Source organism: Zophobas morio, unplaced genomic scaffold, assembly GCF_036711695.1.
Source record: "Zophobas morio isolate AGI-343-1 ecotype UQ-CSIRO unplaced genomic scaffold, CSIRO_AGI_Zmor_V1 ptg000038l, whole genome shotgun sequence".
Classification (NCBI taxonomy): Eukaryota; Metazoa; Arthropoda; class Insecta; order Coleoptera; family Tenebrionidae; genus Zophobas; species Zophobas morio.
Window position 1 is genome coordinate 396194 of NW_026972143.1, and position 25122 is coordinate 421315.

The following is a 25122-nucleotide window of genomic DNA, read 5'->3' on the forward strand; positions in this document are numbered from 1 at the left end:
AATTTCTCGATTTTTAATGAATCAGGGTGTTCAGGTTTCCATATTACAATTTTTCGATTTTCACTTGTTTTTTCAATAATCCACTTGTTTAATTTCTCATTTTTCCCTTTTCGATTTTTCAATTTTAAAATTTTTCGATATTTCAAGTTTCATTTTTCAATTTTTGTATCTCATTTTTTCGGGTTTTTCAAGTTTTCTTGATTTTTTCAATTCTTCGACTTCTCAATTTTTAAATTTTTTGATTTTTCAGTGTTTCGTTCTTTCGATGTTACAATTTTTTAACTTTTCCATGTTTCGTTTTTACAATTTCTTAATTTTGTATTTTCCGCTTTTCATTTAAAAATTTTTGAATTTTGAAATTATTTTTTTTGTATTTTTGATTGTTTAATTTATAGAAGGTTTTGTTTTTCGTTTTTTCAATTTTTCACTTTCTCGATTTTTAATTAATCCGGGTTTTCAGGTTTCAATATTACAATTTTTCGATTTGTCAGTTGTTTTTTCAATTATGCCATTGTTCAATTTCTCAATTTTTTTCGTTTTTCGATTTTTCAAATTTTTAAATTTTTCGATATTTCAAGTCTCATTTTTTCGGTTTTTTCAAGGTTTCTTTATTTTTTCAGTTCTTCGATTTCTCAATTTTTTGATTTTTCAATTCAATTAAAAATTTCGGTTTAAATAAATTTGTCTTTTGTTGAACAACTAAAAAATGAAAAATCGAGAAAATGAAAAATTAAAAATGAAGTACTTCCAAGTATGTACTTCCAAGTTGTTTCGTTTCTTCGATTTTTTATTTTCTCAATTCGAGATTTTTAAATTTTTGTTTTTTTTTCGATTTTCATTATGAAATTGTTACATTTTTCAGTAAAATTGTTATTTTTCGATTTTTTAATTTGTAGATATTTTAATTTTTCGATTTTCTATCTGTTGAATTTTACAATTTTTCGTTTTTTCGATTTTTCAATTCCTAGATTTTTAATTTATCACTTTTTCAGGTTTCAGTGTTACAAATTTTCGATTTTACAATTTCTCAGTTGTTTGCCAATTTTTTCAAGTTTGGTTTTTCAATTTTTGATTTTCAATTTTTCCATTTTTTTTTCAAATTTACAATTTTGTAATTGTTTCATTTTTAAATTTGCCGATTTTTAATTTTTCACTTTTTGCAATTAATTATTAGGGTTTTTATTATTCAATTTTTGGCTTTTCCATTTTTCGATTTTTCAGTATTTCGTTTTTTTCGATCTTACAATTTTTTAACTTTTCTATGCTTCGTACAATTTCTTAATTTTTTAGATTTCCGGTTTTCATTTTAAAATTTTTGAATTTTGAAGTTATTTTTTTTGTATTTTTGATTGTTTAATTTATAGGAGTTTTTATTTTTCGTTTTTTCAATTTTTCACTTTCTCGATTTTTAATTAATCGGGGTTTTCAGGTTTCAATAGTACAAGTTTTCGATTTTTCAGTTGTTTTTTCAATTATGCCATTGTTCAATTTCTCAATTTTTTCATTTTTCGATTTTCAAAATTTTTAAATTTTTCGATATTTCAAGTCTCATTTTTTCAGGGTGTTGAGGTTCCAATATTACAATTTTCGATTTTTCAACTTTCATTTTTAAATATTTGGATTTTGAAATTAAAATTTGTTGTATTTTTGATAATTTAATTTATAGAAATTTTTGTTTTTCATTTTTTCAATTTTTCAATTTCTCGATTTTTAATTAATCAGTGTTTTCTGGTTTCCAAATTACAATTTTTCGATTTTTCAATTGTTTTTTCAATTATCCACTCGTTTAATTTCTCATTTTTCCCTTTTCGATTTTTCAATTTTAAAATTTTTCGATATTTCAAGTTTCATTTTTCAATTGTTTAATCTCATTTTTTCGGGTTTTTCAAGTTTTCTTGATTTTTTCAATTCTTCGACTTCTCAATTTTTAAATTTTTTGATTTTTCAGTGTTTCGTTTTTTCGATGTTACAATTTTTTAACTTTTCCATGTTTCGTTTTTACAGTTTCTTAATTTTTTAGATTTCCGGTTTTCATTGTAAAATTTTTGAATTTTGAAATTACTTTTTTTGTATTTTTGACTGTTTAATTTATAGAAGTTTTTGTTTTTCGTTTTTTCAATTTTTCACTTTCTCGATTTTTAATTAATTAGGGTTTTCAGGTTTCAATATTACAATTTTTCGATTTTTCAGTTGTTTTTTCAATTATGCCATTGTTCAATTTCTCTATTTTTTCTTTTTTCGATTTTTCAAATTTTTAAATTTTTCGATATTTCAAGTCTCATTTTTTCGGTTTTTTCAAGTTTTCTTTATTTTTTTCAATTCTTCGATTTCTCAATTTTTTGATTTTTCAATTCAATTCAAAATTTCAGTTTAAATAAATTTGTCCTTTGTTGAACAACTAAATAATGAAAAATCGAGAAAATGAAAAATTAAAAATCGAGAATTTCAAAAATTTTATATCGAAAAACTGCAAAATCGTTTCTTTGTGTTAAATTTTTCAATTTCTCGATTTTTAATTATTTTGTTTTTTGATGTTTCAGTGTTACAATTTTCCGGTTTTCCAAAAGTTCAGTTTGATTAAATTTGCCCTTTTATTGAACAATTAAAAAATGAAAAATCGAGAATTTGAAAAATATATCGAAAATTTGCGTTTTGTGGATTTTTCAATTTCTCGATTTTTAATTGTTATATTTTTTAATGTTTCGTTGTTACAGTTATTCGATTTTGCAAAATTTTATTTTGATTGAAATTGGAAATCAAGAACTTGAAAACATTAAAATTGAAAAATTGGAAATTTTTTTGTTTTTCGATTTTCTGATGTTTCAATTTCGGGATTTTTTATTTTTTCGTTTTTCCAGATTTTCAATTACCGATTTTTCATTTTAAAATTTTTGTATTCTTCATTGTTTCAAAAGTCACAATTTTACAATAAATAACAGTACACAACCTTATGTAAATTTGGATATATTCCTCCTCAATCTAGTGCGTAGCCACTCCGCGAACGATCACATTAAAGTTGCTTGTTCCGGTCGGGTTCGTGCATCTTCAATGTGTGACTTTTCAGATGATCATTTCTTGTTGATTTGTACGAACACTGGTCACACTGAAACCACTTAATTTGGTCGCGTTGGTGCACGTTCATGCTATGACGTGTCATATTATGTTTTTGCGTGGTTTGGTACGAACATTGCTCACACTGAAACTGTTTAATCTGGCCGAGTTGGTGCACGTTCATGATGTGAAGAATCAAATGGCCTTTTTTTGTTGATTTGTACGAACAATGGTCACAGTGAAACTGCTTAGTATGATCACCTTGGTGCATCTTCATGGTGTGACGTGTCAGATGATGTTTTCGTGTTGTTTTGTAGAAACATTGGTTACACTGAAAGTGCTTAATCTTCATGGTGTGACGAAACAGATGATCATTTCTTGTTGTTCTGTATGAACATTGGTCACACTGAAACCACTTGTTCCCGTCGGGTTCGTGCATGTTCGCTATATGACGTTTCAGATGATCATTTCTTGTTGATTTGTATGGACAATAGTCACACTGCAACCACTTCTTCTCGTCAGGTTTGTGCATGTTCACTGTGTGACGTTTCAGATGATCTTTTCTGGTTGCTTTGTATGAGCATTGGTCACATTGAAACTGCTTAAGCTGGTCGCGTTGGTGCACGTTCATGATGTGACGTGTCAGAAAATTTGTTCTTGTTGTTTTGTAGGGACAGTGCTCACACTTATATTCAGCGTCTGCTCTAGTGTGTTTTTCACTGACATGCTGATTTAAAAAGTCCAAGGAAACTGTTTTTAATTGACAGTGAGCACATTTGTACCAAGTGAAATTCGCTTTCTCTGTGCTTTTTAAATGTCGCCTATGTATGTGTCTATTTAACCCATAGTGAAATTTGGCTTTGAATGGACACTTGTCACATTGATGCCAGTCAGAATGATTTTCACTTAAATGGATATTAACCATATGTCGTTTCAAAGTATCCTTTCTGTCTGAACAGTTTTTGTATTGATACCAACTTATTTCTGGTTTTGTATTATTTGTGCAAATGAATTGCAACCCATTTTTGGGTTCTGGGCACATTTCAACATGTTGCAGCCATTTCAACAAAAAATGTGTTTCAAAACTACATTGCTTACAAATATAACTTTGAATTTCGTCCTCTTGCAAGTTGTTTGCGTTTCGTGGATGAGAGCTGTGGTATTTTTCGATGTGTTTTTTCATAAGTAAGGTTAGGTCAGTTTGGAAGTTGCAATCCTTGCAAAAGTATAATTCAACGTTGGATTTTTCGCAGTTGAAGTGGGTTAACGGTGAACGGTGGGTTCTCACGTGGTTTACCATTCGGAACAGCGATGTGGAGAAGAATGAGCAAATTTTGCAATTGTGGACCTTGTTGGAGAACGAACCCATGCGGGCATAATTTTCGGAATATTCCACAACGGCCATTTTGTCCGACCTGAATTTATTAACTTTTACTTACTTATGAAAGTGAAATCGATTGTCTTACCTAATAACTCAGCATAAAATCATCGGTGAAAATTCTAAACATAACCTTAACATACAAATGTCATTTGGGGTACGTTCACGATTGTTATTCCACTGAGTTTCCAGCGCGAAATTTTAATTCAAAATTGGAGACCACAAAGTCACAGTAGTAATTTTTATAACACTCAGTGGCGGCTCGTGACTTTTGAAATGGGAGGATACAATTTAATTGATGAGTTGTCGACACTGTGTGACGGAAATAAATACAAAAATACATTTAATAAAAGTATGTGTCCACATCCCTTCGTGTCATAGGTCATCCACGCTATGGTTTTAACTCATTGCTGAGGAAACACACAAAACAAGTCTATTAAAATATCTATGGAAGTCTTTCGTTTTGCCACGAACTCTTTTCTTCATTAATAAATCGGGGGTGGCTCTCCCTAAAATTTTCACCAAAATTTTACCGTCGCAACCCAGAGGACGACTTTTTATTAAATATTCAACCGAATTCGTCATTCATTGGTTGTAAATTCACAGTTCATGTTAGGATTTTAATCGTTAAGTGCTTCTAACACAATTTAACAGTCATTAACCTAACGTTGGCCCACTCTGGGAAAAGACCGTGAAAAGCGAGGCAGAATTCACGATATCGTGGACTGAGAGATTAATTTTTTCTCCTTGGGCAGTTATTATCATAACGCAGGACGGATTTTGTGTTTATTTATCACGTGTTTTGTTGGGGTAACATAATGTAAAATTCTTCATTTAGCAGACACATAATCTGTTATATGCTATATGTTGTTAGAACAGACATTATGTTTGTGTTAAATGACGTTATAATGCCTACTCTGAGTGATTTTTCAATTGAACACCTGCAATTTTGTAACTGGTTTGAATTTGTGAGGTTATGTTTCTCTGACGGAGCCCCAATGTCTACAACCACAACTTTGAACGCTTACAACGTCTTATAGAATTATCAACTACGTATTAAGTGAGTGTGATTATTTTTACTTCACAAGCGTATCATAACCCCTAGAGGACGAAGAAACAGGTCTCCCGTTTCCGTCTGTCTGCCGTCCCGCATAGCAAAGGGTGGAATAATAACAGGCATTAAGGAAGATGTAGAAGAAATAGAGGAAGAGAGAATTAAATCAGTTGAAGGAATACAAGAGAGAAGAATTAAAATAGGGGACAATAGTTGGAGGATAATGACAGTATACAGTCAGAACGTAAAAAAGACCAGTAGAGATTTAGATGAAATAAATTATGAAATAGATGAAAAATATTGCTTGGTGGTAGGCGGGGATTTCAATGCTAGAATTGGAAACAAGGGAGCTGAATGGGAGTGGGACAAGGAAAAGGATGAGGGAAAAAGGAAATCAAAAGACCGAACAGAGAACAAAGAAGGAAAGAAACTGTTGGAGTTGGTAGAGGAAAAGGGATGGAAAATACTGAATGGGAATACAGAAGGTGACAAAGAGGGTGAATACACATATATAGGGGGGCAAGGGAGATCAGTTATAGATTATGTTATCTGTAATGAAATAGCGGACCATGGCATCAGAGATATGGAGGTTGGAATAAGGAGCGACTCAGATCACCTACCAACAATTACACAGGTGGAAAAGACTAAGAAGGAAGAGTTAGAGAACAGAAGAGAAAAAGAGATATACGAATGGAATGAGAAGTCGATTGAAGAATATAGAAGAAAACTGAGAGAGTACAATACAGGAGGAGGAACAGTGGAAGAGATGGCCAGAAAACTAAAAGTAGAGATGGGGAAGGCATCTCGTAAGAAGGTTATCAAAATGGGAGGAATAGAAAAGAGGGGAATTTCATGGTGGGACGAAGAATGCTGGCAGAAGAAAATAGAAGTAAGAAGGAAATTGAGACGATGGCTAAAGAACAGAGGTAATGAAAAGGAATATAGAAAAGAAATTAAGGACTATAAGAAATTAATAAAAGAGAAGAAAGCAAAGAAACAGGATGAAGAAGACCAGAAATTAAAGGATATAAGAACGGAAGCGGAAGCATGGAAATATATAAACCAAGAAAGGAAGATAAAAACGGGACCAAGTAAGAACATCAAGATAGAAGAATGGCGGGAATATTTTATAAGAATTTTAGAAGGCGCAGAAACTAACGAAGAACAGAAGACAGAAGTAAATAGACAGGAAACAGGCACAATAGAAGAAAGGGAAGAAATAGGGAAGGAAGAGGTGATAAGAGTAATAGGGAAAATGAAGAAAGGAAAAGCTGCAGGAATAGACGGCATTCAGAACGAACACTGGATTTACGCAACAGAGAATATAGTTGAGGGACTCACGAAAATGTTAGATAAGATCTGGAAAGGAGAAGGGTTACCAGAAGAATGGAGAGTGGGGTTAATCAGTCCCCTGCACAAGAAAGGAAACAGAGAAAAAGTAGAAAACTATAGAGGAATTACGTTGTTGAATACAACTTACAAGATCTACAGTTCCTTTTACAACATAAGTTGGAAAGGGATATAGAGGAAAAACAACTGCTACCAGAGGTGCAAATGGGATTTAGAAAGGGAAGAGGAACAATCGAATGCATAGCGACCCTGGATCACATAGTAAGGAGGGAATTAAACGAAAAAGGAGGAAAGGTATACGCGCTCTTTGTAGATTTGAAAGCGGCTTTTGATATGGTTAATAGGGAAAGACTATGGCAGATAATGAAAGACATGGGCATCAGTAAAACACTAATAGAGAGAATTAGAGAAATCTACAGAGAGACAGAAAATAGAATCAGAGTTAATGGAGAAACGTCGATGAATTTCTGGACGAAGAAAGGAGTTAGGCAAGGATGTCCATTAAGTCCAACGCTCTTTTCCTTGTATATAGCAAAATTAGAAGAAAATCTTAGGAAGGCACAGATGGGAGGGGTCACTTTAGGGAAAACAAAAATCTGGTCACTACAGTATGCAGACGATATCGTCCTACTGGCAAAAACGGGTAAAGAAATAAGAGAGATGATGAAAACCCTACAAACATTTGTAAGAAGGAGAGAACTGCAAATGAATGTAGAAAAAACGAAAATGATGGTTTTCAGAAAGGCGGTAGGGAGAAGTAAGAAAGAGGTTTGGCAATGGGAAGAAAAGACGATAGAAGAAGTAGCGACGTTTAAATATTTAGGGTATACATTTCAAAGAAATGGAAGAAGAACCCAACATTTGGAAAATACAGTAAAGAAGGCAAATAGATTGTTGAAGGCGGTATGGGGACTGGCAGAGAGAAGGTTGAAGAACGATTTCGTTAGAAGAATATGGCTCTTCGACAGCTTAATAAAAAGTGTTATTATGTACGGTGCTGAAATCTGGGGATGGAAGGAAAGGGAGAGTCTAGAACGAGTACAGGCAAAGTATTTGAAATGGACGTTAGGGTTGGAAAAAGAGACACCAGAGTACATTGTATTAGAGGAAACGAAGAGAGAAAAACTAAGAATAGAAGCAGCACGAAGGGCAATGAAATTTGAAGAGAAGATCAGGCAGAACGTTGAATGCAAAATAATGAAAGAAATGTGGGAAGAGATAAGGGTAAATTATAAGAAGACAGCGGAAGAAAGAAGAGAATTTTACGAAGTAAGAGGTCTAACGGCAGAAGAAGTAGAGAGAAAAAGGATAGAGGGAGCAGAGCCCAGGAAGGAAATTTTAAATCTAGATGAAGAGTTACAAAGAAAAGAGCAAAGGAAAAAAATAGCAGAGTCCAGATATAATCCAAAATATGGAGAAATAATAGGAGGTCTAAAATTACCGGAGTATCTAATAAGAGGGAGAAAGAATGAAGACAGAAAGACAATAGCCAGATTTAGGGTGGGAAATGAAGAAGGAGAAAACTGTTACTGGAAAGAGGAAGAGGATAGAAGATGCGGATTATGTAGGGAATTTCCGGAGACGATTGAACACTGGCTAAAGGATTGTGAAGAGTTACGGGAAGTCGAGAAAGATAGGAATGAGCTATTGAACGAAACAGGTGATGGTCTGGAATGGATGAAAATGATATTAGAAAAGAAACGAAAATAAGGAAGCATTTCGAGAAAGAATATTAGTTTAAGTTAAAATATGTTTAATTGATATATATTTGTACATATATAGATATATTAAGGGAAAAATGTAAACCGGACTTCTTTCAAGTCCCGAATGGGAAAGAAATAAACAGTTACATACATACATACATACAATTTAATTGATGAGTTGTCGACACTGTGTGACGGAAATAAATACAAAAATACATTTAATAAAAGTATGTGTCCACATCCCTTCGTGTCATAGGTCATCCACGCTATGGTTTTAACTCATTGCTGAGGAAACACACAAAACAAGTCTATTAAAATATCTATGGAAGTCTTTCGTTTTGCCACGAACTCTTTTCTTCATTAATAAATCGGGGGTGGCTCTCCCTAAAATTTTCACCAAAATTTTACCGTCGCAACCCAGAGGACGACTTTTTATTAAATATTCAACCGAATTCGTCATTCATTGGTTGTAAATTCACAGTTCATGTTAGGATTTTAATCGTTAAGTGCTTCTAACACAATTTAACAGTCATTAACCTAACGTTGGCCCACTCTGGGAAAAGACCGTGAAAAGCGAGGCAGAATTCACGATATCGTGGACTGAGAGATTAATTTTTTCTCCTTGGGCAGTTATTATCATAACGCAGGACGGATTTTGTGTTTATTTATCACGTGTTTTGTTGGGGTAACATAATGTAAAATTCTTCATTTAGCAGACACATAATCTGTTATATGCTATATGTTGTTAGAACAGACATTATGTTTGTGTTAAATGACGTTATAATGCCTACTCTGAGTGATTTTTCAATTGAACACCTGCAATTTTGTAACTGGTTTGAATTTGTGAGGTTATGTTTCTCTGACGGAGCCCCAATGTCTACAACCACAACTTTGAACGCTTACAACGTCTTATAGAATTATCAACTACGTATTAAGTGAGTGTGATTATTTTTACTTCACAAGCGTATCATAACCCCTAGAGGACGAAGAAACAGGTCTCCCGTTTCCGTCTGTCTGCCGTCCCGCATTTTTATTAGACAGATAATTTCCGAAAGTACTGGACCGATTGTTGTCAAATTTTGTGTTTATATTAGGTATATCACGTAGATGGTAAAATGTAAATTTTTATTTGAATCTACCATGTCCAATCTTAATCTCAGATAAGAATTCTTTGCTGTTTAAAATTGCGCGGGAGTGTATGGCGAATTTAAATGTTGTTTACTGCTCTTTAGAAACTGTAACATTTGTTCGGTCGCAGTTTAACATCAGAGTTATAGAAATTAAACATTTAATAAATGGAACTGAGGTAAATAACACAGAAATACGTAGCGGAAGCGGAGTGCGCGGTTCCTGGTCGAGCTGGCGGCCGCGCCATCTGCACAAAAGGACGCAAGTCTTGAATAGAAGTCGCGGGCGGGATTTCCAACCACGAGTTTGCGACCGTAACGGCCTGCTCGTACGACACGTTTCTTCGTGATAGAGGGTAGAGGGGTACTGTACGGCAGTGCTTGCCGATAGAATAGAATCACCGTCGTGGTGGGACAACGGCCACAACCAGGAGCCCCAAACTCCGCTCGTGTTACAACGCCCCTTATGGGTAATTTTGCTGTGTTCTAGAATGAAATTGTGTATAGAGTTTGTTATTAAAATTTTGTTCATTTGTTGACTGCCATAATTTAAATTTGCCGCCACACGTCCGTAGTAACTTGTGTATTTGCATCCAGTTACTTTAGTTCAGATTTTTCTTTGTTTTTACTAAATTTGTGATATTCAACTAGTACTTGCAACGATAAGACTGAACATAAATAAATCTTGTAGCAATAATAGTGCAACAAAAAAAGTTACGATTAGAAATTTTGAGATTTTGAAAAAGTTGACCAACAATGTAGGGTCTTTGTGGTCTCGGATCACGATTTTCGATTGTTTCTCTTTTTGTTCTTTTTTCACTCTTTTCTTGTCCACTTTTCTCGAGCCCGTTGTGCTTTTCCCCCGTTACTCCTCTTTTCCCATTTTTCTGATTCGTCTCTTTTTCTCTAATTTTTCGTCCTTTTCTTTCCTTCTCTCTCTTTGCCAATACTTCTTTTACTTCTCTCTTCCCCTTATTTACTCTCTTTCTATCCCTTCTCTCTATACCTCGCTGTGTTGTCTCAATTTTTTCTTTCTATATCTTCTGGCTTCCTTTCCCACTTTTGCTCCTCTTTCCTTCTTCACTGGCTTTCTCTCTTTTCATCCCCTATTTTCGTCTTTTCTCTTCTGTTCTCTTTTCACTCTTTTCTTATCCACTTCTCTCGTGTCCGTTCTGTTTTTCCCTGTTAGCTACTGCTGTTTTCCCCTTTTTTTAATTTCTTCGCTCTCTTTGCTAATACTTCTTGCGTTTCCTCCTATTAGTCCTCCCTGCCTCATTCTTATTTGCTCTTTCTGTTCCTTCTTTTGTAGCTTTCATCTCTCGCTCTTCTTCTCGTCTCTTTCCCTATCTTCCTCCCATCTTTTTTCGCTTTTAAGGTTCTTTTTCCCTTCTCTTTGTTTCTCCTCCTGTTATTCGTCTCTTCTCCCTACTTTAACCCTTTCTTTTTGCGCCGTCATATAAGTCGTTACGCTTGCATATGTGACGTTCTCTCAATTTGTCTCCCCACTTTTTCCCCTCTTCCCTCACTATTTCCTTCCTCATTTGTCCCTCTATACTCCCCAGCTTTCTCTTTTCTTCACCTCTCTCTTTGTCTCTTCTTTTCCGTTTTTTTTCTTTTGTTCTCTTATTCACTGTTCTTTTTCTCTCCCTGCCCAATCTCTGTTTTTACTTCCGTTACTTCAGTTTTCCGTCCTCTTTCTATCCGCTTTCTTCCATTCTCCTTTTCGCTATCTTTGCCAGTTCTTCGTAATCTTCTTGTTACTCCTCACTTACCCCTTCTTATTTTTTCTTTCTATTCCCATTTCCTGTTTTTTTCGTTCTCTTCGTTTCTCCTCCTTCTACTCTTCTCTTGCCCCTACTTACTCTTTCTTTCTACCCCTTTCATTCTATACCTCTCCACCATTTTCTATGTACAGTTTTGTCAATTTCTCTCCCATACCCCCACCTCTTCTCTAGTTTTCCCACCTCTCTATATTTTCTGGCTAGCTCTTTCACACTCTTTCCTCTCTTTTTTATTTACATTCTCTCGGCTTTCTCTATTTCTCTGTTCTTTTCCGCGTTTGTTCGTTATTTTTCCTTTTGTTTTCTTTTTTCACTGTTTTTCTCCATCCTGTTACTCCTCTCTTCGCCCTATTATCTTCTCTTTCTGCCTTGTTTTCTCTACATTTTATCTCTCTTTCTCCTTCTCTTTCCCCTTTTTCTTGCCATCTTTTCCGCTTTCACTGGTTCGTTTCCCTTCTTTTTGTTTCTTCTCTTCTTACTTCTTTCTTTGTGCTACTTACTCTATCTTTTTGTCCCTTGCTCTCCATATCTATTCTTCTCTATGTGCCCTTCAACTTGACTTCTACGCCGCACCCCCACTTTCTCTTTTCCCTGTTCTCTCTTAGAATTCATTACTTTCCCTTTACAGAAGAACATATAACTAACCCCGCCCACCCACCCGTCTCCATTTCGGTGATTAGTTTCATCTGCTCTGAATGAAAGGTGGATCTTTTACAGACATAAAATTAGTCGCTAGAATGAGAAAAGGGAGAGTGGGCGGGGCTAGTACTTGTTAAGATACGACTGATTTTGGCAAGTCACATACCTTCAAGAAAACAGAGGGTGGGTGGGTGGGGCTAGTACTTGCAACGATAAGACTGAACAATATTAAGAGTAGTAACTGGAATAAAATGGGTGAGGGTGGGCGGGGCTGTTGCTTGCCTATAAAACTCTCTAGTGAAAAAATAAACTTAGCCCCGCCCACCCACCCGTTCCCTCATTTTTTTTCTTCTGAAATAAAAAATAAATCTTATAACAAATAACACAACAAAAAAGTCACCATACAGAAAAACATATAACTTAATCCCACCCACCATTAATTCTTGGTCTTCCGCCATGTTTTTTTTTATCACTCATCGCAAAAAACTGTTGTGTATTTAACAGTTTAGATATTTTTTATTTCATTGAAATGTCATAATTGAAAATTATTCTAAAATATAATAACAGTAATGCCTTTGTTTTTTACCATTGTAACTTGATTAATGTATATAACATCTAGCCATTGCTGTCTATTATCTCTCTGTCATAAATAAGCGGCAAATAAAAATTCCAGTGCCCGCTCCAAACATATTTTTTATTGTATACTCGTTTTTGACGGACAGCAAGCACTTAATTCGTTTCATTCAAAGTTAGGCACATTTTTTTTTAGAGCTGAGAACTAAGAATGATGTTAAAATAAATTTTACTTTTATTACTTCCCGAGCGTAAGCAAAAGAAGTATTGTAACTTTTGCATGTTTTCGAACTATCATGACCCCTAAGGACGAAGAAATAGGTCTCCCGTTTCCGTCTGTCTGCTGTCCCGGATTTTTATTAGAGAGATAATCTCCGAAAGCACTACGTGACATTATTCCGATGTAATGTGTTCCCGTTGATGATGTGCTGTACAGTAGCGGTCATTTCTACGGAACCACTCGATAAAAAGTCAAGTTGATAGCCCTGTCATCTAGTACTTTACGCCGAACGCGGTTGGTAGCGGTAGTTGATATGGCAACCGAAACTAGCACAACACGAATGTTTCGGTTGCCCTCAGCTATGTTGCACTGTATCCCGTGCAGACTGTATGTTCTGTTCATCTATTTATTAAAATAAAATATCCACATTGACAATGAGGCCATCTAACCTGTCAAATTTTTGACACATATGTTTTCCCCCAGAAACCCGTCAAGGTCACTTACACCAAACAAATTTTGAAAATTTACACTAGGGAGTGGTTCTATAGAAAAGATCGCGACTTTAAATACATTTTTTGCACTCATAACCTTGGCGCGAGTGACTATTAACGATTAGGATTTTTTTGTCAGGTTAGCAACATATTTAAACATTTTCATTAATTATTTATTCAAATGTCCACTGGTTTATGTAAAACTTAACACGAAATGGCTAATACAATTTAAATAAAATTGTTACCTCAAGGTCACTTGTGTCATTAGAATTCGTCGTTTATCAGATGCTAGCACTATTGGAAGACGTTAGGGAAGGCACTCTTTGGAATATGACCTATGGTTTAACAACTAAAATCTATATTTGTATTTTTTTTATTGTCTGTACTTCGGGAGTTTTTTGTTGCTTTGTACGGACATTGGTAACTATGCAATTGCTTAATCTGGTCGCGTTAGTGCCTGTTCCTGAGGTGATTCCTCAAACTACCTTTTCTTGTTGTTTTGTACAGACATTGGTAACACTGAAACTTCGTCCTCTGGTCGCGTTGGCGCAACCCTCGGTGCAACCGCACAATGTGACGTATCAGAAGATGCTTTCTAGTTACTTTGTATGAACAGTGGTAGCACTGAAATTGCGTAATCTGGTTGCGTTGGTGCACGTTCATGATGTGACTAATCAAATTATTTTGTTGTGTAGTTGTGTATGAACATTGGACACACTTACATATTGCGTCTGCTTTAATTTTGTGTTTTTCACTTATATGTCTATTTAAAAAGTCCAAAAATTCGGCTTTGAATGGACACTTGTCACACCGATGCCATTCAGTATGATTTTCACTGGTATGGGTGGTAACCATGTGTTTTTTCAAATGAACCTTGCTGAATGTCTTGAACAAACACTTGTTGCATTTATAACATTTTACAATACAATCTTCACTTAAATCCGGGTGTGTCTCCTTGATTTCTGTAAATATATTAGTGTTTTTATGACTTTGGGTTTTTGCATTGATACCAACCTATTTCTGGTTTTGCGTTAGTTTTTGAAACTGGACACAAACCATCCACTCCAGAATGGGTGGTTTGTGCAACTGCGCAACTGAATTGCAATTTTTTTTTGGGTCCTGGGCACACCCGACTATGTTGCACCCACGTCAATAAAAAATACGTTTCAAAATCACATTGTTCGCAAAAATAACTCCAAATTTTCTGTTCCTCTTGCGAGTTGCATACGTTTTGTGTGTGAGGGCTGTGGTATTTTTCGATGTGTTTTCTCATAAGTAACGTTAGGTCGGTCTGGAAGTTGCAGTCCTTGCAAAAGTATACTTCAATGTTGGATTTTTCGCAGCTGAAATGAGTTAACGGTGAACGGTGGCTTCTCACGTGGTTTACTATTAGGAACAGTGATGTGGAAAAGAACGGACAAATTTTGCAATTGTGAACCTTGTTGGTGAATACACCCATGCGGGCGTAATTTTCGGAATATTCCAAAGCAGCCATTTGGTCCGACCTGTATTTATTAACTTTTGTTTAGTTATTAGTGCGAAATCGATTGTCTTACCCAATAATTCAGTGAAAAAACCGCTAAAATTCTGAACATAACCTAAATAAACTAATGTCACTTGGGGTACGTTCACGAATGAAATGCTAGCTGTCATTCTTTTGTGTTTGGGGAAGGAATAAATAAATAAATTTTAGTCACAAGTGAATAAAAGTTGTGATTAATCTATTAGTAAAATATGCCAAAATGTACGCCACTTATACATAACTGCACAAATTCTCCTAGAAACCCATTGAAAAAATTTATAAGATACATTACTTTCCTGAATTCACATGCCTTTCAAGTATATGTTTACCTAACTCCTGGGTAGAACTTTGAAAATTGCAAAGACCACACTTGTAAGCCATATTTCCTTCAAAAAGATGATGTCCAAGCACGTGTTGCTCAAACCTAACTTGATCGGGTTTGTGAATCTTCACTATATGACGTTTCAGATAATCTTTTCTTGTCGCTTTGTATGGACATTGGTCACATTGAAACTGGTTAATCTGGTCGCGGTGGTGCACGTTCCTGGTGTGTCGTGTCAGAAGATCTTTTCGCGTCGCTTTGTAGGAACATTGCTCACACTGATACTCCGCGTCTGCTTTTTTGTGTTTTTCACTAACATGTGTATTTAAAAATTCCAACGAAGCCGTTTTCAATCGACAATGCGCACATTTGTACCAAGTGAAATTCGCTTTCTCTGTGTTCTTTAAATGTCGCGTGCGTATGTGTCTGTTCAACCTGTAGTGAAATTTGGCTTTAAACGGACACTGATCGCAGTGATGCCATTCAGTGTGATCTTCACTGAAATGAATATTAACCATATGTCTTTTCAAAGCATACTTTCTCAGTGTCCTGAATGAACAGTGGTTGCATTCGCGCCATTTCACACTGTCTTCATTCAAATCCTTGATTTCTGTAAAAACGTCATTGTCGCATTTTTCCGTTTTTATCATGCTGGGACTCTTGAATGACCAGTTTTTGTATTGCCCCCACCTCATTGTGTCAGTGTAACTGAATTGCAGCTTTTTTTTAGGTCCTGGGCACATTTGGGCGTGTTGCAGCCATTTCAACAAAAAATACGTTTCAAAACCGCATTTTTTGCAAATGTAGCTCTGAATTTCGTCTTCTTCTAGCGAGTTGGTGGCGTTTTGTGGATGGGGGGCGTGGTAGTTTTCGATGTGTTTTTTCATTAGTAAGGTTAGGTCAGTTTGGAAGTTGCAATCTTTGCAAAAGTACAAATCAACGTTGGATTTTTCGCAGTTGAAGTGGGTTAACGGGGAACGGTGGGTTCTCACGTGGTTTACCATTCGGAACAGCGACGTGGAGGAGAATGGGCAATTTTTGCAGTTGTGGACCTTGTTGGACAACAAACCCATGCGGGGATCATTTTCGGAAGATTCCAGAGCGGCCATCATGTCGAACCTGAATTTGGAAACTTTTATTCACTTGTGAATGCGAAATCGATTGTCTTACCCAATAATTCAGAGGAAAATCATCGGTGAAAATTGCAAACATAACCTAAATAAACAAATGTCATTTGAGGTACGTTCACGAATGACTATCGATCGGGGCGAATTATATTCCAATGGTTACTTTTTTGTTGCCAATCATTTGAAAGTAACAAAGATCGCGTCCTAGTTTTAGTCATATTTTAAAGAGACCGAATTTTATTCAAAACTCCATGTGTGGACTCAAAAACGTGCCCTGATTCGTGCAATACGTCACACGAAATTGTTTTGTGGTCAAATTAGACTAATACAATTAAAGAACAATGCAAATGTAAAATTTGAAAAATCGAAAAATAAATTCTCATATAAATTTTTATTTGAATCTATCTCACAATTGTAGCCTCAGTAATTTTCTTTGCTGTATAATTTAAATTGAACGTAAACTTTCATGCTCTGCAGTTCCTAACCTCACGTAATTTTTGGTCTGCAAAAGTTTTACTTCACACCAGATCTTTTTTTGTTTCTACAAATCTTTGCTAGTTATTTTTACCATGTCCAGTCTTAATCCCAGATAAGAATTCTTTGCTGTTTAAAATTTCGCGGGAGTGTATGGCGAATTTAAATGTTATTTATTGCTCTTTTGAAACTGTAACACTCGTTCGGTCGTTGTTTAATACCAGAGTTATAGAAATTAAACATTTAATAAACGGAATTGAGGTAAATAACACAGAAATACGTAGCGGAAGCGGAGTGCGCGGTTCCTGGTCGAGCTGGCGGTCGCGCCATCTGCACAAAAGGACGCAAGTCTTGAATAGAAGTCGGGGGCGGGATTTCCAACCACGAGTTTGCGACCGTAACGGCGTGCTTGTACGACACGTCCCTTCGTGATAGAGGGTAGAGGGGTACTGTACGGCAGTGCTTGCCGATAGAATAGAATCACCGTCGTGGTGGGACAACAGCCACAACCAGGAGCCCCAAACTCCGCTCGTGTTACAACGCCCCTTATGGTAAGTTTACTGTGTTCTAGAATGAAATTATATATAGAGTTTATTATTAAAATTTTGTTCATTTGTTGACTGCCATAATTTAAATTTGCCGCCACACGTCCGTAATAACTTGTGTATTTGCATCCAGTTACTTTAATTCAGATTTTTCTTTGTTTTTATTAAATTTGTGATATTCAACTATTGCATTGATTCAGAACGTTTAATTTGTTTTCATTCAAAGTTAGGGACATTTTTTTTTAGAGTTGAGAACTAAGAATGATGTTAAAATAAATTTTACTTTAAAAAATTGATGACGTCACCTCGAATAAATCCTATCTAAAATGTAGAAAATATGATGAGTCTGTACTTGTAATTTATCATTCCATTCATATTTTTTGGAATTGCATATACAGGGTGACTCAAAAAAATTAATGAATGCGTGAATATATTTTATTGATTTAATCAGGAACCACAAAACCGAATGCTTTGAAATCTTGGAGATGTTTTAAAGTTTTCATAGGCATGGTAAATTTTTGATCAAAATATATTTGTTCGTCCCTCCCTAAAAATTGATCACGCCACCCCAACATTTTTTCGAAAAAATGCTGTCTTAAATGTGCATTGTGTAAAGTATGATGACATAGAGGGAAAAAGGACGATAAAAAAAGTCCGAAAATATAACAAGAAATGCGGACAAAAATGCGATAAGAATTTGAAAAAAGGGACAAGAAAACGGTAACAAAAAGGGCGGTATAAAAAAGGCGGAAAAATGAGACAAGAAATCGCAAAACATTGAGACAAAATGGTGATAAAAGTGACAGAAAAGTAGGCAATAAACAGAGGACCAAAAATAACGACAAAAAAGTGAAAAAGACAATTTAAAAAAAAAGTGCGACTAAAATGCTACAAAATAAAAAAAAAGGGAAAACAAGGCGGCAAAGAAAGACGATACAAAGAAGACAAAAGAAAATTACAAAAAAAGAGACGATGAAAACGGGAAGAATTCAAAAAAGTAACAAAAAAGGAAATAAAAATGAAGAAGGGCAAAAAGGTGATAAAAAAGCGACAGAAAAATACAAGTGACAAAAAACGCGAAAACGCAGCGAGAAAAAGGGTTAAAAAAATGGAAAAAAACGCGACAAAAAGAAAGGGCGAAAAATGGTTATAAGAAGACGAGAAAGTTAACAAAAAGAGTATCAAATAATTCGTCCGATGGACTCGATTACAATACTTCCTTCGTTTATGCTCGGGAAGTAAAAAGGGAGATGATGTAGGAAAAAAAATAAAAAAGTGATAAAAAAGGCTACAGAAGGAGACGAACGACAAAAAATAATCACAAAGGAGGCACAAAGGCAAAAAAAAAACGACAGAAAAAAGACAAGAAAATGCAATCAGAAAAACAACTACAAAGATGATAAAAATGCGTCAAAAAAGGAAAAACAAAAGCGAACAGAAAATGCAGAGGGGGAGAAGAAAAAAAAAGATAAAAATAAATAACAAAGAAGCCGAAGGAAAGACGATAAAAAAACAGAAAAAAGCGCACGAAAACAGTAGCAGAAGAAAAAGACACAAAAAGTGCTACAAATCAAGAGACGCCAAAAATGGTAGAAAACAAAAAGGCGAAAACAAGGCGACAAAAAAAAAACGTTAAAAAAGGAACAGGAAAAAAAGGCGATAAAAACGAAGGAGAAGGGCAGAAGAGTGACAAAAAATGGGAGTAAAATATATATGACAAAACGCGAAAACAAAGCGATAAAAGGGGTCGAAAATTTGAAAAAAAGGACTAAAATGGGAAATAAAAAAATATTGATAGAAAAATGTAAAGGCGACAAAAAAACAAGATAAAAAAGGGCATAAGAAATAGAAAAAATTATCAAAAAGGCTATAAAAAAATGACAAAAACGTGATCATAAAGAGGGAAAAAGACAAGAAAATAGCAAGCACAAACACAAATAAAAAGATAATAAAAATGCTACAAAAAAGGGGGAAAAAAGGGAAATCAAAAGCGAACAAAAAATGCAATAAGGAGACAAAAATGTAAAAAAAAACAAAAAAAAACTTAAAAGAGGGGGACGAAAAAAATCAAGAGACGACAAAAATGCTACAAAATAAAAAAAGGGAAAACGAGGCGGCAAAGAAGGACGATACAAAGAAGACAAAAGAGAATTACAAAAAAAAAGAGGCGATGAAAAGGGGACAAGAATTCGAAGAAAGTAACAAAAAAGGAAATAAAAATGAAGAAGGACAAAAAGGTGATAAAAAAGTGACAGAAAAATACAAGTGACAAAAAAGCGAAAACACAGCGAGAAAAATGGTTAAAAAAAATCGAAAAAAACGCGACAAAAAAAAAGGGCGTAAAATGGCTATAAGAAGACGAGAAAGTTAACAAAAAGAGTATCAAATAATTCGTCCGATGGACTCGAATACAATACTTCCTTCGCTTACGCTTGGGAAGTGAAAAGGGAGATGATGTAGGGAAAAAACAAAAAAAAAGTGAAAAAAGGCTACAGAAGGAGACGAACGACAAAAAAGTAATCACAAAAGCAAAAAAACGACAGAAAAAAAAGACAAGAAAATGCAATCAGAAAAGCAACTAAAAAGATGATAAAAATGCGTCAAAAAAGAAAAAACAAAAGCGAACAGAAAATGCAGAGGGAGACGAAAGAAAAACAGAAAAAAAAACGCACGAAAACAGCAGCAGAAGAAAAAGAAACAAAAAGTGCTACAAATCAAGAGACGCCAAAAAATGTACAAAACAAAAAGGCGAAAACAAGGCGACAAAAAAAACGATAAAAAAGGAACAGGACAAAAAGGTAGAAGAAAATGCGATAAAAATGAAGGAGAAGGGCAGAAGAGTGAAAAAAATTGGAGTACAATATATGTATATGACAAAAAGCGAAAACAAAGTGATAAAAGGGGTCAAAAATTTGAAAAAAAAAGGACTAAAATGGGGAACAAAAAATATTGATACAAAAATGTAAATGCGTCAAAAAGACAACATAAAAAAGGGGATCAGAATTAGAAAAATTTATAAAAAAAGCCGTAAAAAATGACAAAAACGTGATCATAAAGAGGAAAAAAGGACGATAAAAAAATTTAGAAAATGCAACAAGAAAGGCGGACAAAAATGGGATAAGAATTCTAAAAAAGCGACAAAAAACGCCAACGAGAAAAGTGGGGGCGAACAATGGTGACAAAAGTGACAGAAAAGTAGGTAATATAAACAAGGACCAAAAATTACGACAAAAAAGCGAAAATAAGGTGTATAAGACGGCAAGAATTAAAAAAAATAAAAATAAATAGAAAAAAGGTGAAAAAAAGCCAATTTTAAGAAACGACAAAAAACGCCGATGAAAAATGGGACAGAAGAAAACAAACAAAAAACGAGACGACAAAAAAAGGTGAAAATTAAATAAACGATGAAAAATGTGAAGTCACAGCATTTTGCGCATTTTAGATATCATTTATCTAGCATAATTTTGAGGTGAAGTCATCAAGGTTTTAGTGGAATGAAACAAAACAAATTTAATTAGCGATTTATCATTTTTACGATAACCTTGGAAAAAATTTCAAGATTTCACAGCAGTCGACTTTATTTTTATACTTACTTGGTTGAGAGAAAAGAAAATTTGGAAGCTTCTAAAAAAAAGCGGTTTTTCGGATTCATCTTTTCCATCAAAATAATTAACTAAATTTCAATACTAGCAGCAAGACACTATTGCGCATGCTCAAATCCAGGGGTTATAATTCTTACGCATACACAGTTTAAGAGAGAAATTTATCACTGCATAAATATTTTTTAGATTTGCTTATACGGGGTGTGCGAAAAAAATTAATGAGTGAGTCAATTTATTTTATTGATTAAATCAAGAATTGCAAAACTGAATACTTTGAAATCTTGACGTTTTGGAGTTATTGTAAGCATGGTAACTTTTTAATGAAAATGTATCTGTTTATCAACACCAAAAAATTGATTACAGCATCTCAAAATTTTGCCGAATAAATTCTTTCGCAAATGTGCAAAATATGAACAGACTTTTAATCATTGCATTCATATTTTTTAGATTTGCTTAAACAGGTGACTCAAAAAAATTAATGAATCAGTCAATTTATTATCGATCAAATTAAGAACGAGCCAAATAACCCTTTTAAATAGCGTTTTATGCTTTCTAAGAAATGGATACCGTTAACTTGGTCATTGCTACTGAAAATTGAAACTATCGGCAACAATATTTATATTTCTGGCATATTTTTTAACCTTTAATTCAATAAAACATAACCTAACGAAAAAGTTCAGGGAATTTTTATTCTTCTGCATCGAATACCAACAAACTCACTAGATTTTCATGGCCAACCCTACTATATAAAGATTGGGAACGGATAATAGCTAGCATTCAACTATGCAACCAAATATACATCCATTTGAAACAAAGATCAAATCAAGTTAATCATTATTTTTCTAAAACTTTTTTGTAAATTAATTCCACTGAACAATTTTTTAAGGAAACGTCATCAACTTACGGGAAGGAATGAATAAATTTTACTCACTAGTGATTAATTTATTTGTAAAATGCGGCAAAATATATAATTATATTAAAAATTCTAACGCATTCCTGCCTTTGCATGCCTTTCAAGTATATGCCTACCTAAATCGTGAGCAGAACTACTAAAATCGCAAAGACCACACTTATACGACATGTTTTTTTCAAAAAGATGATGTTCAAGCATGTGTTGCTTCAACTTAAACCTACCTTCGGATTTGTATGAACATTGATTACACTTCAACTGTCGGTGCAGTGTCATGGAGTGACGTATCAGGCTATGCGTTTGTGTTGTTCTGAACGAACAATGGTCACATTTAATTGTGTGTTTTTCACTAACATGACTGTTTAACAAGTCCAAGGAAATTGTTTTGAATTCACAATGATCACATTTGTGACAGACAAAACCCGTTTTGTCTGCGGTTTTTAAATGATGCTCCTGTATGTGGCTGTTTAACCCAGAGTAAGATATGGATTTAAAAGGACACTGCTCACACCAATGCCATTGAATATTACTGCACCCTTGAGCATGTTGCAGCCATTTCAGCACAAAATGTGTTTCAAAACTACATTGTCTGCATATATAACTCCGAATTTTGTTTTGTTCTTGCGAGTTACTTGCTTTTTGTAGTTGAGGGCTATGGTGTTTTTTGATGTGTATTTTCATGGGTAAGGTTAGGTTAGTTTCGAAGTTGCAATCTTTGCAAAGGTATACTTCAATGTTGGATTTTTCGCAGCTGAAATGAGTTAACGGGGAACGGTGGGTTCGCACGTGGGTTACCATTCGGAACAGCGATGTGGAGAAGAATGGGCAAATTTTGCAATTGTGAACTTTGTTCGAGAATAAACCCATGCGGGCATACTTTTCGGAATATTCCAGAGCTGCCATTTTATGGGACCTGAATTTATAAATTTTTAGTTACTTGTGAAAGTGAAATCGATTGTTTTATACCCAATAATTCAGCGGAAAATCATCGGTGAAAATTGCAAACATAACCTACATAAACAAATGTCATTTGGGGTACGTTCACGAATGATGTGTCAATGGTCATTGTTTTCAGCATACATTAATTTCCGCACGCCTGCCGACCAATCACAACAAAACACATTCAAACTGACACCAAATTCCGATTTTACGATTTTTCAATTTTGTTAGTTCGCCGATTTTATAATTTTTTAGTTTTTTAATTTTTCAATTTCGTGTTTTTTATTTTTCAGCAAAAGAACAAATTTATCCAAACTAAAATATTTGAAAATCGGAAAATTGTATCATTGATACAATGAAGATTACAAAAATTTTTAAATGAAAATCGAGAAACTAAAAAATCGAGACAGCGAAAAATTCAAAAATTGTAAAAACAGAAAAATTAAAAATACAACTGCAAAATCGGTAATTGAAAAACTGGAAAAACGAAAAAATAAAAAATCCCAAAACTGAAACATCAAAAAATCGAAAAACGAAAGATTTAGCAATTTTTCAATTTTAAAGTTTTCAAGTGCTTAATTTCCAATTTTTATCAAAATAAAATTTTGCAAAATCGAATAACTGTAACACCGAAACATTAAAAAATGTAACAATTAAAAATCGAGAAATTAAAAAATCGACAAAACGCAGCAATTTTTCGATATATTTTTCAAATTCTCGATTTTTCGTTTTTCAATTGTTCAACAAAAGGACAAATTTATTCAGAGTGAACTTTTGAAAAACCGAAAAATTGAAACTGAAATATCATCAAAAAACAAAATAATTAAGAGTCGAGAAATTCAAAAAATCAACAAAAAGAAACAATTTTGCAGTTTTTCGATATAAAATTTTTCAAATTCTCAATTTTTATTTCTTTATTTTCTCGATTTTTCACTTTTTAATTGTTCAACAAAAGGACAACTTTATTCAAACCGAAATTTTGAAAAATTTAAAAATCAGAAAATTGTAACATTGAAACGTCTAAAAATTATAAAATTGAAAAATCAAAAAATTTAAAAATTGAGAAGTCGAAGAATTGAAAAAATAAAGAAAAATTGAAAAAACCGAAAAAATGAGAATCAAAAATTGAAAAATGAAACTTGAAATTTTAAAATTGAAAAATCGAAAAATTGTAATATGGAAACCTGAAAACCCTGATTAATTAAAAATAGAAAAGTTGAAAAAATGAAAAACAAAAATTTCTATAAATTAAATAATCAAAAATACAAAAAAAAATAATTTCAAAATCTAAATATTTTAAAATGAAACTTGAAAAATCGAAAAATGACAAAATTGAGAAATTGATTTGGATAATTGAAAAATCGAAAAATTGTAATATATATTTGAACCTCAACACCCTGATTAATTAAAAATCGAGAAATCGAAAAGTCGACAAAACGAAGCAATTCTGCAATTTTTCGATATAAAATTTCTCAAAATCTCGATTTTTAATTTTTCATTTTCTCGATTTTTCATTTTTTAGTTGTTCAACAAAGGATAAATTTATTCAAACTGAACTTATGAAAAACCAGAAAATATGTAACATGAAACATCAAAAAACGAAACAATTAAAAATCGAGAAATTGAAAAATCAACAAAAAAAAACAATTCTGCAATTTTTCGATATAAAATTTTTCAAATTCTCGATTTTTATTTCTTTATTTTCTCGATTTGTCATTTTTTAATTGTTCAACAAAAGGACAAATTTATTCAAACCGAAATTTTGAATTGAATTGAAAAATCAAGAAATTGAGAAGTCGAAGAATTGAAAAATAAAGATAACTTAAAAACCCGAAAAAATGAGACATAAAGACTGAAAAATGAAACTTGAAATACAGAAAAATTTAAAAATTGAAAAATCGCAAATTGTAATATTGAAACTTGAAAACCCTGATTAATTAAAAATCGAGAAAGTGAAAAATTGAAAAACCGAAAAACAAAAACTTCTATAAATTAAACAATCAAAAATACAAAAAAAAAATCAAAATTCAAAAATTTTAAAATGAAAACCGGAAATCTGAAAAATTAAGAAATTGTAAGAACGAAACATGGAAAAGTTAAAAAATTGTAACATCGAAAAAACGAAACACTGAAAAATCAAAAAATTTAAAAAGTGAGAAGTCGAAGAATTGAAAAAATCAAAAAAATGAGATTCAAAAATTGAAAAATGAAACTTGAAATATCGAAAAATTTTAAAATTGAAAAATCGAAAAATTGTAGTATGGAAACCTGAAAACCCTGATTAATTAAAAATAGAAAAATTGAAAAAGTGAAA

At 33.5% G+C, this 25122-nt stretch overlaps 3 protein-coding genes across 7 annotated transcripts; 1 reads left to right on the forward strand and 2 right to left on the reverse strand.

The window, feature by feature from the left end:
• Nucleotides 1-2873: 2873 nt before the first annotated feature.
• On the reverse strand, nucleotides 2874-22909 carry LOC135140026 (zinc finger autosomal protein-like). Of its 5 annotated transcripts, none has more exons than XM_064070400.1 (2): nucleotides 22836-22909; nucleotides 2874-4466 (listed from the first exon to the last, which is right to left on the reverse strand). In XM_064070400.1, the coding sequence occupies exon 2, from the start codon at nucleotides 4454-4456 to the stop codon at nucleotides 3011-3013; it is 1446 nt and encodes a 481-aa protein (XP_063926470.1). In that variant the 5' UTR covers nucleotides 4457-4466; nucleotides 22836-22909; the 3' UTR covers nucleotides 2874-3010. The 5 variants fall into 5 exon arrangements, 4 of the variants coding, with proteins under 4 accessions (XP_063926470.1, XP_063926469.1, XP_063926472.1 ...); XM_064070399.1 differs by lacking the exon at nucleotides 22836-22909 and adding an exon at nucleotides 4518-4604; XM_064070402.1 differs by lacking the exon at nucleotides 2874-4466 and adding an exon at nucleotides 15072-16330 and having other exon boundaries at nucleotides 22836-22892.
• LOC135139921 (uncharacterized) lies at nucleotides 5428-7008 on the forward strand. The gene is made up of 2 exons (XM_064070288.1): nucleotides 5428-5460; nucleotides 5518-7008. Exons 1-2 carry the CDS (start codon nucleotides 5428-5430, stop codon nucleotides 7006-7008), a joined length of 1524 nt encoding a protein of 507 aa, XP_063926358.1.
• LOC135140040 (zinc finger Y-chromosomal protein 2-like) lies at nucleotides 13519-14990 on the reverse strand. Its single transcript, XM_064070423.1, has 3 exons — nucleotides 14924-14990; nucleotides 14382-14872; nucleotides 13519-14329 (listed from the first exon to the last, which is right to left on the reverse strand). The coding sequence occupies exons 2-3, from the start codon at nucleotides 14860-14862 to the stop codon at nucleotides 13818-13820; spliced, it is 993 nt and encodes a 330-aa protein (XP_063926493.1). The 5' UTR covers nucleotides 14863-14872; nucleotides 14924-14990; the 3' UTR covers nucleotides 13519-13817.
• Nucleotides 22910-25122: the final 2213 nt, after the last annotated feature.